Raw genomic sequence first — 14312 nt, 5'->3', positions numbered from 1 at the left:
TATTGAATGGCGGTGCAGGTTTGAAGGGCCGAATGGCCTACTCCTGCACCTATTTTCTATGTCTATGTTTCTATGTGTCTACTTGTATGAAGACTGAGTCGTGTTTGAGAAAGTCACTGTTCTTTTCAGCAGGTAGTGTCAGTCTTTAAATTTACCCATGTTGGTTCTGCTGTGCTGATAAATCCATACATGTCAAGTCAGCAGAGTGGCCTAGCCTCATGAGCCATCTCAAACTGTTCTTTATGTCTTTGGTTTTTGCTGGACTGGACTCTTGCCTTTAGATGCTCACAAAGATGTTTATTTTCCCATGAGGAAAGATGGTTTCCAATCATGGAACACCTTTTTGTATATGATTAAGTATCTATGCAATCACCTGGTTTTATTCTATCAAATCAATCCCTAATTTGCTGAGGAATTCGCGACTGTCACGCGAAAATTGTCTAGCAATACGACAGTCACGTGCCAAGTGCTCTTGAGGGCCCTGCTTCTTTTGGGGGCCATTTGCGATGTCGTTCGTACTTAGTCCAATCTCTGTTGCAAGGATTTTCCCAGTGAAAATCAAAGATACTATGATGAAAAAATGTCAAAACTATGCGCGCTTTATAACCGTGTGGTCACGTGGTGCGGCGCTCAAATGACGTGCAAATGGAGCGCCAGCGGCTTACGGGCGGCGCATGGTTACGGACGTTGACGCATAATAAATTAGCGTAGGCAACGTTTGTGCATAACCATGCGTCACCACGCGCTATACATACGCTGTCAGTACGTCAGCGTGCGCAAAGGATACGTCACGCAGGTGACGAGCGAGGATTTTGAGCCCACAAAATCCTGGGGCGCCGCGCGTTACCGCGCGTCACTTCATAGGCCACCATGCCTCACGACGCGCCAACCAATTTTTAGGATGACGTGCAAATGACACCCATGTGGGTCAGGCCCTTAAGAGTCTTCTTTGGTGACAATAGGGGTTAATTTCAGGGCAGCCATAAACTGTGGGCATTTTGCAGTGCTTATAGGGTGAAAGAAGATTGTTTGCAGTTAATGGAGATAATAGAATGGATCTGGCAGTGGTCAGTCATACCATCATTTCCCCTATTAGGGGCAGTCCCTATCGGACAGTGTTATAATCTATAATGTTATACTTCCAGAAAATTAACAAGTTATTTTTTTTTTTTTAAAAAGGCATCGGAAATACACATTCCAAGCTTAAATCATCGGTTCGTTATAATCTAAAAGGTAACAGTGCTTGGATGTGAGGGCATTGTCTCGACATCTTGTGCTTGCCTTACTGTTGAAGCAGGGAGTTCATTACGATGAGTCCATGCATTTTGTCTGGGAGAAAGACTCAGCTGAAGTTGGCCTTCGTTTCTTGCGACCGTGTCTTGTCAGAGGGTTGCACCCCATTCCACTCTAGTGCTGATCTTCATTGTTGCTTCACTTTGCCTCCCAAAAGGATATGGACAAAGTTTTTTTTTTAATTGAAAGGCGGAATAGTGGTTTTCCTTGGATTCTTCCAAACAAAGGCTTAGGGTGTTTGTACTGATGGCACAATGTGTTGGTTCCAAGCCAAAGGGTCACCAGGCATTCATTAACTCCACCGTGGGAGTCGCTGAGGTGCCAGACCAATGCTTGCCCATCATGTATAACTCAATTTAACTATATTGATGTCCGAGTGCCAAAGCCATGATAGCAGAATGACATGCAGGGCCACTGTTGGGATTGCCTTTGGGGATCCTGAACATTATACTCTGGACCAGAGGTTACCTGGGCACAATTTGTTTTAACATCACCTGTCACATGTGCTTGACAAAGCAAGGTCTTGATCCATGGACAAGAAGACCCAAGTTGTCTGGAGACCAGGCTCTGCAACATGGGTATTAATGTTCACACAGTGGTTGGCACACACAAAACTGCTGGCATGTGCACCCTCAACCATGTATTGCACATGTACGCTCAGGCCTTGGGGCCTTCCACAATGCCGCCATGCCCACCATCCCAGCAGCTCTCCAGTCACCAGCTCCTGAGTCTGGCCACATACTCAATCCTTTTACTCGTACCTGGTTCTGCCTGCACATCTGACTGCCTCCCTGACCCTCCAACTCTGACCACCACAAACATTTGGTGCATGGTGAAGAGGGTGTTCAGTTAGGGTCAAGGATTGAGATGCAAGAAACAACAGCTTAAAATTGTTATGGGTCATGGGTTTGGCCAACATTTTAATTCCAGGTTAGACACAAAATGCTGGAGTAACTCAGTGGGACAGGCAGCATCTCTGGAGTGAAGGAATGAGTGATGTTTCGGGTTGAGACCCTTCTTCAGGTAGATCGGTGACTTTCCGGGTCGAGACCCTTCTTCAGATTGATCTGAATTTTAATTCCAGCTGTGGATTAAATGAAAAGATATGTATAAAACTCAGTAGCATTAAAAAAATATTGGATTGCCAGTCTGTAAAAATGGTTTAAGGATCAAAGCCAATTCTGTCTGAAGGCTCGTAACCTACAAATGTTAGTGTTTTGGTTCTTGATTGAACTCTGCTTTCCTGTCCCTATGATTTGTTCTTTGCTGTGGAGAGTTTGAGAATCAGATACTTTTAACTGAATTAGTTGTTGGTTAATGATTATGGTGTGTTTACTAGGTGACGATGATCAGTTGTTACTGGTATCTTGAATGTAGATATTTACGAAATATTACTTATCTTCTTGGAAGTCAATTTTTAACTTTTGAACATTTTTTTGCAGCCCAATTGTAAAGGATGTAAGCTCCTAGCTCCTGGTGCATGTTCACAGTAACTCAATATTCACCTCATTATAAAAAATATTAGTTACATTTTCTTAGTCTTAATTTCTTGGTTGTGTGGCTGAATAGAGTTAATATTCTGGTGCATTGCTCGATTTCGAAGTTTGGTAAAAACCAGTCCCTTTCACTGATTTGGACAGATGATCACTTTTAAAAAAAAAATTACGCACTCTGAGGAGCATTTGCAGAATGTTATGCTCATGATTCAAACTATCTTGTCTTTGTAACTGGAATATTGGTGAGTGAGAGTAAAACCCCTGTAGGAGATAAGTTAACCTTATGTCTATCGCTTGTTAATGGAAAATAAAAGTTTGCCTTTTCCATTAATCACTGTACTAGGATAAGTTTATCAAAATATCACTATTTTGTACATCTTTTATTTGTGACTTTTACATCTTTCAGAACTCTTTATAGAATTCTCTGTCACCTGCTCTCCGTCCACTTTTGTACAAGCCAGCTTTGATTCAACAGTATATCACATTCTTAAGTTATGATTTACTTTGCGAGACTATCATGGGAACACTAACCGTGTGCTAAGCAGCAAATGAAGTACATGGTTAGAAATCTGAGCTCTATACATGCAATTTAAGTCCAAGTTCAGTCTGCAGATCGCACAGTGGGTTGGACTGAGCTCATTGCCAGCTGTTGGAAGTGCACTCGTTACAGACTTCGGTGCATACATGGCCTAAAACAGAAGTCTGAGATGACAAGCTGGATGTCCGATGCAGTCCTTCCTAACTCCCACTCAGCTGCTGAACTTGCCACTAAGTTTGTACGGAATTTATATGTTCTCCCCATGACCTGCGTGGGTTTTCTCCGGGAGCTTCAGTTTCCTCCCACACTCCAAAGGCGTACAGGTTTGTATGTTAATTGGCTTGGTATAATTGTAAATTGTCCATACTGTGTGTAGGGTAGTGTTAGTGTGCGTGGATCGCTGGTCGGCACGGACTCGCTGGGCCGAAGGCTTGTTTCCACGCTATATATATCTACATAACTAAAACTCTGATCTTGTGCTCTTCCGGTTTGTGTGTTTTTTCTATTTACACAAAAATGGTACGTGATAGCCTGCTTACTCGCCATTCGCCTGTGGTCGAGTGCAACAAGTTTTGTTCCGATCGATGGCATATTATAAAAGTTATTAAGGTTTAAAAATCGTGCATGCGCAGATTGCTGTCAGTCACCTCCACATAGATTGGTCTCCTCTCCTGTCAGTCAGGAAGAGGAGTCGCCGGGACGGCAATGCCCCTTCCTGGCTCTATCGCCGTACTGATTGGCCGCATCGGCTGTCGGGGCCTAGACTGAATCCCAGGCAGCGGCCAAGCTGAGGGCTGGAGTCGTGCCCTGGTCAAGGTGTACCAGTGCCTCGGGGGCGGCCCGGCCACCGCCATCCTGCAGCACAGCCTCCGCTTTGTGCTCTGCGGGCAGCTCTGGCTCGGCAGCCCTCACCCCGCCCCCAGCACAGCGAGCCCGGCTCCGAGGGCCAGGTCCTTTAGTGCTTCGGCTGCCAACAGCAAGGGCCGGGCACAAGAACCAGGCCCTGGCGCTGCTCTACGACCTGGGGCAGGGAATGGGAGGAGGATGAGGGAGATGGGGTGGGGAGAAGCACTGAGCCCAGCTGGCGAGGGACACCGCGGTTCCCGGGACGGGCAGCGCCTCATCGGCACCTGCCTGCGAGCGTGAACACCGGGAGCGGCACCGCAGCGTTACACCGAGAGCACGGGGGGGGGGGAGACGGAAGAGAGAGGGATGAGGGGGGTAGGGGAAAGTGGGATGAGGGATGAGGGAGGTAGGAGGAGGGAGGGGGGGAAGAGGGAGGGAGGAGAGATAGATGGGGTGGAGGGGTGGTGGAGTGCAGGGGGTAGGGAGAGCAGTAGATGGGAGAGGGGGACAGGGAGGGATGGATTTGATGGGAGGGGGATAGGCGTGAGTGGTGGAATATTGCGTTGGGGAACGGGCGAGTGGTGGAATATTGCATTGGGGAATAGGTTGCGTTGGGGGACCAGGCCTCCCGTGTGTCGGACCTAACGGGTCCCACCTAGTCTAGTCTAAACTAAAATTAGAGGCCCAGCAGCAGTGTATTGGCACACAGAAGAGGAGGTCTGCAACTGGCGGTTCAGCGTTCTGATCGAGTAATGGGGTTGCAGAACCTATGGGTTGGTGGTAGAAAAGATAAATGCCTGAGTGACATTTTATTAGTATATTTTCATGTGTCTAATTGTTCCAAATTACTTACCATATCCACCCCTTCACATCTTTCTATTGAGGGACTTTAGTTTTCAATAAACATGCATATACATGGAACAGCATCTCATTTTTTGCTTGGGGAGCTTACAGCCCAGTGGTATGAATTTTGAGTTCTCTCAGTTCAGGTAGCCCCAGCATTCTCGCTCGCCCTCCCTCCCCTCATTTTCACCCTACAAACAGCTTACAATGGCCTGTTTCCTTTATCATCGTCACTTTTTGCATATCCTTCATTCATCGTTCTTTATCTCTCCACATCACTGTCTATATCTCTCGTCTCCCGTATCCCTAACCAGTCTGAACAAGGGTCTCGACCCGAAACGTCACCCATTCTCTCCAGAGATGCTGCCTGCCCCGCTGAGTTTCTCCAGCTTTTTATGTCGATCTTCGGTTTAAACCAGCATCTGCCGTACCTTCTTACACAGTGTTGGAATAACTCAATGGGTCAAGCAGCATTTCTGGAGAACATGGACAGGTCGGGACCCTTCTTCAGACTCCGACCCTGCTTCTTCAGAGGTTATGCCTCAGTTATATAGGGTGTCAGTGCGACAACATCTGGCATATTTTGCTCAATATTGGATTCCTTATTTAAGGAAGAATGTTAATGCATTGGTTGTAATTCACAAATGTTTACTTGACTCATACTGGAATGCACATGTAGCTGTATGTGGAAAGACTGGGCAAGTTAGGCTTTTATCTACTGGAATTTAAAAACTGAGAGGAAACCTGATTGAAACATTTTAAGTTTCTGGTGGACCTTGACAAGGTAGATATGCCAAAGATGTTTGTTCTTGTGGGAAAATCTAGCAGTGTTTAGAAGCAAGAAGTTGCCCATTTAAGAGATATGAAGCGTACATTTTTTTACTTTGAGATGTTCATAAGTCCTCATCCTTAAAAGGCATGGAAATAGCCTTTAAATATTTTTAAGACCGAGTTAGATAAATTCTCGATAAGCATGGGGGTGGAAAGTTACCAAAATTAGGTGGGAATGTGTGTAACAGTCAATCAGCCATGATTTTATGAGATGGTAGAGCAGGCATGAAGATCTGAGGAGTCTAATCCTGCTTTCAATATAATCATGGCTGATCTACCCCAGGCCTCCTCTCTTATTTGTCGGTTCCCTTCAAGGTAGAGAATTTGAGAGATTCGCTACCCTCTGTGCGAAAATGTTCCTGCGCACTTCATTTTGAAATGACCACCCCTAATCTTGTAACTATGCCCCTTGTTAGAGAGACTATTCTGCTGAGAAAATGTCTCAAAATCTACCCTGACATTCCCTCCTGCATCTATGGAGCGAAGGAATGGGTGACGTTTCGGGTCGAGACCCATCTTCAGACCCGAAACGTCACCCATTCCTTTGATCCATAGATGCTGCCTCACCCGCTGAGTTTCTCCAGCATTTTTGTCTACCTTCGATTGTTCCAGCATCTGCATTTCCTTCTTAAACATTCTCTCTTGCATCTCATCTGTTTCAGTAAGATCATCCCTTATTCTTCTAACCTACAAAGAATTTATAATATTTTTAGTTGCATATGATACGACAATCCTCTCATTCCCGGAATTAGCCTGAATCCATTTATACGCTCTCTAGTATATAGTATGCCTTTTTTTTTTTTTTAAATAAGGGACCAAAACTGTGCACAGTGCTTCAACTGTTGACTCATCAGTATCCTGTAGAACTAACAGTACTTCCCTGTTTCTAAACTTCAGTTCACTTGCAATAAAGACATATCCAGTTGCCTTCCTAACTCATTGCTACACCTGCCTGCTAACTTGTGCATTTCATGCGTAAGAACATCTAGATTTATCATCTGCAATCTGTATATTTCTCTTTATGGTGCAGAATCTTGCCATTTCTTACATTAAATGTTTTTTGCACGCTCACTAAACCTATCTGAATCCTATGGCAATGTCCTTGTCACAACATGCCCTCTCTTCTGCACCTATTGTCACCTTGTACTCTCCTCCAATAGTGAATAATTGAGGGCCAAGAACTGATCTTTGAGGCACTCCACTAATCACGTTCTTCTCGCCTGAAAAATACCTGTTTATTCTGAAGGGTTTCTATGTATTGACCAATCTTCATTCCATGCCAATGCACCTTCTACTATCATGAGTTCTTAACTTGTGCACCAGCCTTTTATACACCCTCCACCCTTTATGTGAAAAAGTTACCCCTCATGTTGCTATTAAATCTTTCCCTCCTTACCGCAAATCTCTGGTTCTCGATTCCCCTACTCTGGGCAAGAGACGCAGTGCGTCTACCTGATCTATTCTCATGATTTTGTACACCTCTATAAGATCGCCCCTCATCCTCCTGTGTTCCAAGGAATAGAGTCCTAGCCTGCCCAACCACTCCCTGTAGCTCAGCATCGAGCCCAGGCAACATTCTTGTAAATCTTCTCTGCACCCTTTCCAACTTGACAACATCTTTCCTATAACATGGTGCCCAGAACTGAACACAATACTCTAAATGCAGCTTCACCCACGTTTTATGTAACTACAACATGACCTCCCAACATGACTCAATACTATGACTGATCTTGTCTCCAAAAGAATATAGAGAGATGTTCACTTGGTCTTCTGGGACTTCCCCAATCAACACATAGAATTGAGCAACATGAACTGACCCGTATCAGACTTCTTCATTGTATTTCTCCCAGCAGCAGTATCCATGAGCAAAACAGCTGAAATTCCACTTCTCTTTGCAATATGGATGTTAATCCTCTGTGATTAATATTTAAAATTAATAAAATTCATACTTTCTGGTTGTGGCAACATTGAGCTCTCCCCATGGAGAGGTAAATTTAATCTTGTGCTTTCACTCTGTGCTTCACCCCCTCCACAATTTCTAAAATAAATAACAGTACAGTATAGGTGGTGCTAGCTTCAAATGTACGGTTCCATGGCAATCAGAGTTTTATATTTTGTGGAATTTTTTATTTGTCTTGCATTTTCCATGCAAATGCTTACGAGTCAAAAAGTAAGACAATCGGGTCTGAAGAAGGGATCCTGACCCTTTTTTTTCCAGAGATGCTGCCTGACCCACTGAGTTAATCCAGCACTTTATGTCTATCTTTCAGAATAAAGGGACACAGCTTGGTTGGCATGGTTGAGATGGGCCGAAGAGGCTGTATCCATGCAGTATGAGCGCGACTACAAGAATGTTACATTTTAAATGAAAGGCAATTTGAGCTAATGTGCCTTTTGCGTGGCATCCTACCCTTCTAATTGCAAACAAAAAGATTCCTTTCTCTTCTGGAGACAAGAGATTGCAGATGCTGGATTCTTGAGCCTAAACCCCTTAAATCTGAAGATGGGCCGATCTGAAACATCGACTATCGATTTCCCAGCACATAAGAAGGGTTTCGGCCCGAAACGTTGCCTATTTCCTTCGCTCCATAGATGGTGCTGCACCCGCTGAGTTTCTCCAGCACTATTGTCTCCCAGCACATATGCTGCCTGATCCACTGCGTTGCTCCAGCAGTTTTCTTTTTGTTCTATTCATTTCTTCCTCCTGCTTTCCTTAAACACATCTGTGCTACTCACAGCTTGAAGGGGAATTTTATTGTGTGAAATTGTGTACTGTAATACATTTGATAACCAAGGGGATTCGGGTAATGTCAAAAGAACACTTAAAACATTGTTGACGGAATTATTTGAGGTCATATTTTGTAAGGCCCAATTGTTTTCAGGTTGTTAGAGGAACACCAGGCGAATAAGTGAAGCTGAAATACAGCACTCCATGTATGTGAGCAGCAAAAGCAGCCTGCAACAGACAGTGAAGGGATCTCGCTATCACTGGATCAGATAAAAGCTGTTGAGTCTTGCTGTGTCTCATCGTGTATGGTGGTGGATAATAAAACAGCTTGAGGAAAGAGGTTGTTTTTGACCTCGTCTCCATCCTTAATAATTGTGGGGTTCTGAGTATGAGTGATGACAGAGCTGAATATTTGCAGCCATGTTCAGACAGAAGTGTCAAATAGATGATGAATTTCAGTTTCTTCATTGCTTTAGTCCTTGATTTCTCTTTGACCTCTTTAACACAGTTCAGGAAACAGTACCTCATCTTCCATTTAAGCAAGCTGCAGCCCAGTTGATTTCAACAGTTTCAGAGAATTTGCCTTTCCAGTTTGTTCAGAACTGCATTTTAGATTTCTACTAACTGTTGTGTTCTGTACCTGATACAGTTCATCATTGTTTGATTGTTCTTCCTCCTCTGGCCTCATTCTCTTGTTTCTTTGGAAACCGTCCGTTTCTTAGCAATCAAAACCAGAAGCTTAAAATTACAACCAAAAGATTATGGATGCAGCAAGGAAATCTAATTTTGAATTGTAAGGAATTGGGGTAAACATTTGTGAATTAGAACAGAAGCAATCTTGATGTTTAAGAATAGATCACTGTGGTACAGGAAGTAAAGTGAATAGCACATGTAGGAATATGCGAATACGCAAATGGATATACAATTAGTTTTTAATCTAACTTGAAGAAGTATGAGTTTCACTTTCATACCAAACATATTTCCTGCTTGTAATCCTGTGGCATCAGCTCCTGCCTTCCTCCAACCCTTTTGACATGGTGTTAGGGTTTATGGGGAGAAGGCAAGTGAACAGGGTTGGGAGGGAGAGATAGATCAGCCATGATTGAATGACAGAGTAGACTTGATGGACCAAATGGCCTAATTCTGCTCCGATCACGTATGAACTTATCCCCAACTTTGCTCTGAGATTGCTAACACATTTCATAGTTGTTGGATTATTTTAGTAATTTGCTGCAGTTTCTCTAATATCTTTTCGTAACATTTCAGACTTCACGAAGAAATTATTGACTTCTATAACTACATGTCACCAAGACATGAGGAAGCTAAAATGCGGATGGAGGTTGTTGAAAGGATAGAAAATGTCATTAAAGAACTATGGCCCAGTGCAGAGGTGAGCATTACAGAGAGGTACTAACTTTAATTTTAACGATTACTAAATTAAATAAGAGGCATTAATTTGGAGGAGATGTTGTGGTGCCCTTAATGTACAATTGAAGACTCTTCTGTAATTTACTGCTAAACAATTTTGCTTTGCCTTTTGTTTAAACACATTTGCTTCTATTGGAAACTCTTGAACAATCATGCTTTGTTTACTCTTTCGTGCTAGTTTGTAATCTGTGTATTTTGTGTTCCAGAAAATGGTCACAGCATCTGCTTAAAATTTTCAGTTTGATATTGGGTGTTTCCCCCCCCCCCCCCCCCCCCCGCTGTTTTATTCTATTATGTAGCCACTAGTGGGCAGTAAAGGTTAAGTTAACAACTGCTTGTATTATGATTCTACTTTTTAAAATATGCTTTTAATGTACATTGATTTTATTAATGCTAAATCATTACATTTCAGGTGCAGATATTTGGAAGTTTTAGCACAGGCCTATACCTGCCAACAAGGTAACATTTGGAAAGTATTTGTAATTTTTTGTTAATTTTTGATGTTGATAACTAATCTACAGGCAGTAGCTGCAATTGATCATTGTTTAAACTTTACAATGTGGAAAAAATTAGTTCAGATTTTAGGCACTATTTCATTATTTCTAGATATGTTTTGATGTTTATGACTTGTTTATGTTTAAAATAAAAAAAAATATATTAATATAAAATATAAAGTCTGACGAGGGGTCCCAACTCAAAACGTCACCTATCCATGCTCTCCAGAGATGCTGCTTGACCCACTGAGTTACTCCAGCATTTTGTGTCTCTTATATTTATTTATTTTTTCAAATTTAGAACAATATTACAAATAACTTGCAAAAAACACAAATGAGGTGCTATTTTTTTAGCGCATCAGCCCACTCTTGTTGCAATAATGTCTTGTTGAAGAAGGGTCGTGACCCGAAACATCACCCATTCTTTCTCTCCAGAGATGCTGCCTGAGTTACTCCAGCATTTTGTGTCGATCAGTGCTGCCTGTTATGTCAATTTACTTTTTATATACTTCAATCACAAAGCTTAACTATTTTTATTTTTCACTTTCTTCCAAACCTTGCCGTATATTAGTCCCACTGGACTACTCCCCAGTATCCAGCCCAAAAGCCCATTGACTTAATGGGGTCTCCAGACTATGCACGGAAAGAGTCATACCTCACGTGATGTGTGGTAGCAGGGGCGGAAAACCCGGGGGGGCCAGAGGGGACACGTCCCCCCCCCCCCCCCCCCCCCATGTTTTAAGAGGTGGGCGACATCCCCGCCAGGTTAACCTGCCTGGGCTTGCGGGAAATATGGCCAGCGCGGAGAAGCAGCGCTGGTATCCCGTCAATCCAGACAGGGCTGTTAGTTAACCCGGTGAGACAGGCAGTTGAGCTGCATTTAGCGCTGAATTGAGCCTCCGAAGCCTCGCGCGCGAGTGTAAGTGTGCACATGCGCGCGCAGCCGCCTAAAAATTGTGTCCCCCGTCCCCTCCATGTTTTGATAGTGAGTTCCGTTCTTGTGTGGTAGCACATCATAGCCAAATCTGATCTTGCCACTTTTACTGGGACGGTTCGATGCGATAAAACCTTACTCATCCCTAGAGGGAAATTGGTCTGCCAACAGTCACAACATGCAATGGCTGGGGATTTAGTAAACAAGGTGGAAATTATGATCCCATTAACTTTAGTTTTTGATCGCCCTGTTGCTTCCTTGGAAATGCAGCTGTTGTCCAACTCTGATCAGCTAAATTATTCGTATACTGGGTCAAACATGTAATGCTAATCACCTGTGTAATAAATCTATCCATTAAATAAGTGCACAGTTCATCGTGGGACGTTTATGAATTAAATTGTTTGCGTCTACAATTTGCATTGCATCAGGGGATCGATCACTTAAAAAGTAGAACCTGAGAAACAAAAAAAGGTGATTTCATAAAGTGATTAATGCCTTGGGTGCAGCAGCGGAATTTGATCACTCTTGCACAAGAGGGAGCCAGATTTCCCAAGAGTATGACGAAGCAGTTTAAAGCATGAGTATAAGTGAACAAGATCAAAGTTTGGGCCAACCGGGTGGTCGCACTGGGTGATTAAAAAAGGGAAGGCTAGAATCATGAATAGTTTTAAATACGAGTCATAAATTTAAAGTGCTGGGTCAAAAGGAACTAATATGGTTGAGTGAGGATATCAGTGGTAAGCAAGTGGAATTTGCCCTAGGAGAGAGTATGGAAATGATTAGTTTAGATTTATTTGGGCAAAGAGGATGGAAAGTTAGCCATGGGAGTAATCGTATGCTACATTGCACAGACGACAGGAGTTAGTGGCAGGTGCCCGAAGATAAGGGCGGGCACTTTTAACGCTATGTAACTGATAGTGAATGATTTTCATGATGGAATGTACAGGGCTGGAATCTTGTTTACTTATGCTTGTCGCCTCTTGCATCCGTTTTTTAAACTGCTTAGTCATCCTTTGGGGAAGTTTGTTAAAAGGCCATAAGTGACAGGAGCAGAATTAGGCCATTCAGTCCATCAAGTCTACTCTGCCATTAAATCATGGCTGATCTGTTTCCCCCTCCTAACCCCATTCTCCTGCCTTCTCCCCATAACCCATGTCACCTGTACTAATCGAGAATCTATCAATATAAAATATCCATTGACTTGGCCTCCACAGCCTTCTGTGGCAAAGTATTCCACAGATTCACCACCCTCTGATTACCCTCTCCCTTTTCTCCTTTTAAAATGGGTCAAAATCCACCTCTGTAACCAAGCTCTCAAGCGCCTTGTGAAAGTGCCTTTTTTGTTGTTCTGGTGAGTATTTGTGGCTATCCCCTGATGCACCTCGGAGCACAATTACTTGCATTTAACAATACAAGTTGTAGAAGTTAACAGTTTAATACTAAGCGCTCATCTAATGATCAGTGTACAAAGTTGGAAGCTTCAATTGGGCTTGAACAAAGCACTGAAGATGGGAACAATCAGGATGAATGTGAAGGTTTCCTTAAGTTAAATAAAATATGCCAGGTGCCCTATGCTGTTGTTCACAGTGAATCGCTGGCATAATGTTCTTTAATTACTTGGTGCAGCTTGAACTGGTGTAGAATGTATGATTTAGGACTCTAATTTATGGTGACTGAGTTATATACTGTTATGCCTGACCAAAGAAGTAATAGAAAAATATCTTGTATGTTAATTTTTCAGATTGCTGATCTTTCAGCAGAATCTTTTGAAAAAGGTCATTGATCTGAAATGTTAACTCTCTTTATCACAGTACGCATGCTGAACATTTCCAGCATTTTCTGTATTTGTTTCAGAATTACAGCATTTTCAAATCTTTGCTTTAAAAAAAATGACTAAATGTGATTTGGGGAATGCATGCAATATAAAACACAATAGGGAACAGTGCAGGGCAGGCCCTTTGTCCCACAGTATCTGCGACAACCATGAAGCTAATTTAAACTGTACATTTGCTGGGATATGGTCCATTTCCTGCCTGTTCATTTGTCTGTCTAAATGCCTCTTAAACATTATTATTGAATCTGTTTCTAAAAATTTCCCGTGACAGCATGTTCCAGGCACCTACCACTCTGTGTTTAACCAAACACTTGCCGTGTAAATCTCCTTAAAATATTCCTCCTCTCACCTTAAAGCTACGCCATCCAGTATTTGGCCTTTTCAAAATTGCTGAAAAGATTCAGAATGTCTACTACATCTGAGCACCTCAGAATTTTTTGCACTTCTGTCAGGTTATTCTTCAGCCTCCAACGGCCCAGAGAAAATGATCCAAATGTGTCCAACCTCTCCTTATAGCTACACTATCTAATCCAGACGGCTTTCCGGTAAACATTCTGCATGCTCTCCAAAGCTTCCACCTCCTTTCTGTTATGCAACAACCACAACTGCAGACAACATTCCAAGTGTGTCCCAATCAAAATGTAATGCACAACATGACTTCCCAGCTTTTATACCTGACACTCTGACCACACAAGAAAAGCACCCTTTCTACTTGTGTTGTCATTCTCAGGAAGCTCTGAACTTGCACCCCAAGATCCCTCAATATATGAATGCTCTGCCTTTTACTATATACCATGCTCTTACATTTGACATCTCAACATGTAATGTCTCACACTTCTCTGCATTAAGTTCATTTGCCATTTCTATGCACATATTTCCAACAGGTCTATTACCTACTTATTTCTTTCACAACATTCCTCACTATCAACAACTGCTATTTTTTTTTAACTGTGCAAATATCCTAATCAGCCCACGCATATTGTCAACTGAATAATTTCCAACAGAACACATGGAATATCATTCCTCTAGTCAGAATAGCACCCCTCC

General features: G+C 42.7%; 1 protein-coding gene across 1 annotated transcript in view; it reads left to right on the top strand.

The window, feature by feature from the left end:
- tent4b (terminal nucleotidyltransferase 4B) overlaps window positions 1-14312 on the top strand; it is a 41157-nt gene that overhangs the window by 2689 nt on the left and 24156 nt on the right. The window contains exons 2-3 of the mRNA XM_033036363.1: window positions 9842-9965; window positions 10416-10462. Coding sequence (XP_032892254.1) covers window positions 9842-9965; window positions 10416-10462 — 171 coding nt within the window. The remainder of the gene's footprint in view (window positions 1-9841; window positions 9966-10415; window positions 10463-14312) is intronic.

This window comes from Amblyraja radiata, chromosome 17 (genome assembly GCF_010909765.2).
Source record: "Amblyraja radiata isolate CabotCenter1 chromosome 17, sAmbRad1.1.pri, whole genome shotgun sequence".
In the NCBI taxonomy this organism is placed as follows: Eukaryota; Metazoa; Chordata; class Chondrichthyes; order Rajiformes; family Rajidae; genus Amblyraja; species Amblyraja radiata.
Note: the sequence above shows the minus strand (reverse complement) of the source record. Positions and strands in the feature narration are given on the sequence as shown.